Here is a 3,757-nt window from a genome sequence, read left to right on the forward strand (position 1 = left end):
GACGCAAGGCACTACAATCTGTGGTGTATGTTCCATTCAAGGACACCAATCTGATCAATGCCCTCAATTAATTGAGAACGGAGGGTGGGAATCTGCCAATGCCGTGGGCTATGGGAATCAGAACCAACCAAGAGGTGATCCTTTCTCCAACACATACAATCAGGGATGGCGTGACCACCCCAATTTCAGATGGAGAGATGCACCACAATATGCCCAACAAAGTGGATTCCGACAACCCCCGGGTTTCTTTCCAAGGCCAATGGCACCACAACCACCTCCTCAAGCACAATCATCCCAAACCAACTCAGGTACGTCTATGAATGACGATAAAACATATCAGTTACTAACCACAATGGCGCAGGGAATGCAGAACCAAGCAAAGGAGGTTAATGAGCTGAAGAAGCAAATGGGCCAAATGGCCGAATTTTTGGGACAAATTCGTGAAAACGGTAAGTTACCGAGCACTACGGTAGTCAATCCCAAGGGTGGTTTCGAATCTGCGAAAGCTATCACACTAAGAAGTGGGAAAGAAGTGGGAAACAAGGAAGATGAGAAGATACGAATCGAAGAAGAGGAGAAAAATCACCCCACGGCAAGGGTGGTACCACCCATGCCACAACCATCTACGACCCCCCATCCATCCACCTCAGGTAAGGTTGTCCCAAATGTTGTGATTTCGAACACTAATCTGCCCGATGTTCCTTTCCCTCGCAGATTTGCGCAATCGAAGAAGGAAGAAAGCGAAAAGGACATTTTGGATACCTTTCGAAAAGTCCAAGTAAACATTCCTTTACTTGATGCTATTAAGCAAGTACCCAGGTATGCAAAATTTTTAAAAGAATTATGCACAACTAGGAAAAGAATTTCAAACAAGGAAGTTGTAAAAGTAAGTGAGAATGTATCAGCGGTTTTGCAACGAAAGTTGCCTCCAAAATGTAAGGACCCAGGAAGCTTTACTATCCCATGCACAATTGGAAACACTAGATTTGAGCAATGCATGTTAGATTTAGGTGCTTCTATTAATGTTATGCCATATTCCATTTATGCATCTATGAACCTGGGTGAGTTAAAACAAGATGGCGTTATAATTCAATTGGCTGATCGTTCTAACGCTTATCCCAAGGGAGTCCTTGAGGATGTTTTAGTGCAGGTCAATCATCTTATCTTTCCTGCAGATTTTTATGTCTTAGAAATGGAGGATTCGAGCCATGCTCCATCATTGCCAATCTTGCTAGGCCGTCCATTCATGAAAACAGCGAGAACAAAGATAGATGTGTATACGGGAACATTAACCATGGAATTTGACGGGGACATTATTCGTTTTAATCTTTCTGAAACTATTAAATATCCAATTGAGGACCATTCTTGTTTTGCTATTGACATTGTTGATTCTTTGGCACAGGTACATTTGAATCGAAGGAACGAAGATGCACTTGAAGTAGCCTTAGTGCACGGCATAGGAGCAAGAAATGAGGGTAGGGGAAGCCTGGCAAGCCACGGCATGGAATCTGACCATATTGCCGTGCCCCCTTGTAGTGAAGTGCTTGAAATGGTCGCGGCCCTTGAGTCATTGCCCTCACACTCTGGTAAGTCTCCACTCTCACTTTTAGATTCAGTTTTGACTAACAAGTTACTTCCATCAATTGTGCAGCCACCTACACTTGAGTTAAAGCCATTACCTAGTCACTTGAAGTATGTTTTCTTGGGAGAAGATCAGACACTACCTGTCATCATTTCTAGTTCACTCACGGCCCAAGAAGAAGACAAGTTGATAAGGGTGTTAAAGGAGCACAAACCTGCCATTGGATGGACCTTGGCGGATATCAAAGGCATTAGTCCCACCACATGCATGCATCGCATCCTTTTGGAGGAGGGAGCCAAGCCATCTCGTGAAGCTCAACGTCGCCTTAATCCACCCATGTTGGAAGTAGTAAAAAAAGAGATTATAAAATTGCTTGATTGTGGTGTTATATATCCTATTTCTGATAGTCATTGGGTGTCACCCGTGCAGGTTGTTCCAAAGAAGTCCGGAGTCACGGTGGTGAAGAATGAAGAACAAGAGCTTGTACCCACTCGTGTTGTGACAGGTTGGCGTGTGTGTATTGATTACAGGAAGTTAAATGCCATGACAAGGAAGGATCACTTTCCATTGCCATTCCTGGACCAAATGCTAGAAAGGTTAGCCGGTTATAAATTTTATTGCTTTCTTGATGGATATTCCGGATATAACCAAATTGTGATAGCTCCGGAGGATCAGGAAAAGACAACTTTCACGTGCCCCTTTGGCACCTTTGCATATCGACGTATGCCATTTGGGTTGTGCAATGCCCCTGCAACATTTCAACGATGCATGGTGAGTATATTCTCTGATTATGTGGAGAAGATTATTGAGATATTCATGGATGATTTTAGCGTGTTTGGTAATTCATTCGATCATTGCTTGAATAATCTGACCTTAATTTTGAAACGTTGTGTTGAAACGAATCTTGTGCTTAATTGGGAAAAATGTCATTTCATGGTTAAGCAAGGTATTGTTCTAGGACATATTATTTCTGAAAAAGGCATTGAAGTGGATAAATCTAAGGTAGACCTTGTTCGTCACTTACCCTCTCCAACTTCGGTTAGAGAGATTCGTTCGTTTCTTGGTCATGCAGGTTTTTATAGGCGCTTCATAAAGGATTTCTCCAAGATTGCGCAGCCACTATGCCGATTGCTTCAAAAGGAGGTGGTTTTCGAGTTCAACGAGGCGTGTGAGAAAGCATTCAACCACCTCAAGGAGGCTCTCACTTCGGCTCCCATTATCACACCTCCAGATTGGAGCCTTCCATTCGAGTTGATGTGCGATGCTTCGGACTATGCGATTGGTGCTGTTTTGGGGCAGCGAAAGAATAAACAACCTCATGTTATTTATTATGCATCTAGGACACTAAATGATGCTCAATTGAATTACTCAACCACTGAAAAAGAATTACTTGCTGTGGTATTTGCATTAGATAAGTTTCGGTCATACTTACTTGGTACTAAAGTTATTATTTTTACTGATCATGCAGCTCTCAAGTATTTGCTCACGAAGAAGGAAGCCAAGCCTAGACTAATTCGATGGCTGTTGCTTTTACAAGAGTTTGACATTGAGATTCGGGATAAGAAGGGCGTGGAGAATGTGGTGGCTGACCACCTCAGTCGAATGGTACATGAGGAAGCATCGCCAATTCCTGAAACCTTTCCCGATGAGCAATTAATGTCTATCCAGGTAAGTGAGCCTTGGTATGCAGATTTGGTGAACTTTTTGGTGTCTAAACATACTCCTAGCACACTTAATAGGAATCAACGTGATAAGATGATAAAGGATGCTAGGTTTTATGTCTGGGATGACCCATACCTTTGGAAATTTTGTCCTGATCAAATTGTACGACGTTGTGTGAATGAATCTGAGTTTCAATCTATTTTAACATTTTGTCATTCATATGCATGTGGGGGACATTTTGGCACCCAACGCACTGCACTTAAAGTCTTAGAATGCGGGTTTTATTGGCCAACCATTTTTAGGGATGCTAGGACATTTTGCCTTACATGTGATCGTTGTCAACGAATGGGTAATATAAGTGTTAAGGATCAAATGCCACAAAACCCTATACTTTCTGTTGAAATATTTGATGTGTGGGGAATTGATTTTATGGGTCCCTTTCCTTCCTCCCATGGTTTTATCTATATCTTGTTGGCGGTGGATTATGTTTCCAAATGGGTGGAAGCAAAAGCC

At 42.4% G+C, this 3,757-nt stretch overlaps 1 protein-coding gene across 1 annotated transcript; it reads left to right on the forward strand.

The window, feature by feature from the left end:
• Positions 1-364: 364 nt before the first annotated feature.
• Positions 365-3,372, forward strand: LOC137710000 (uncharacterized). The gene is made up of 5 exons (XM_068448969.1): positions 365-819; positions 1,191-1,275; positions 1,403-2,420; positions 3,051-3,250; positions 3,355-3,372. Exons 1-5 carry the CDS (start codon positions 365-367, stop codon positions 3,370-3,372), a joined length of 1,776 nt encoding a protein of 591 aa, XP_068305070.1.
• Positions 3,373-3,757: the final 385 nt, after the last annotated feature.

The sequence above is a fragment of the Pyrus communis genome, chromosome 12 (assembly GCF_963583255.1).
Source record: "Pyrus communis chromosome 12, drPyrComm1.1, whole genome shotgun sequence".
In the NCBI taxonomy this organism is placed as follows: Eukaryota; Viridiplantae; Streptophyta; class Magnoliopsida; order Rosales; family Rosaceae; genus Pyrus; species Pyrus communis.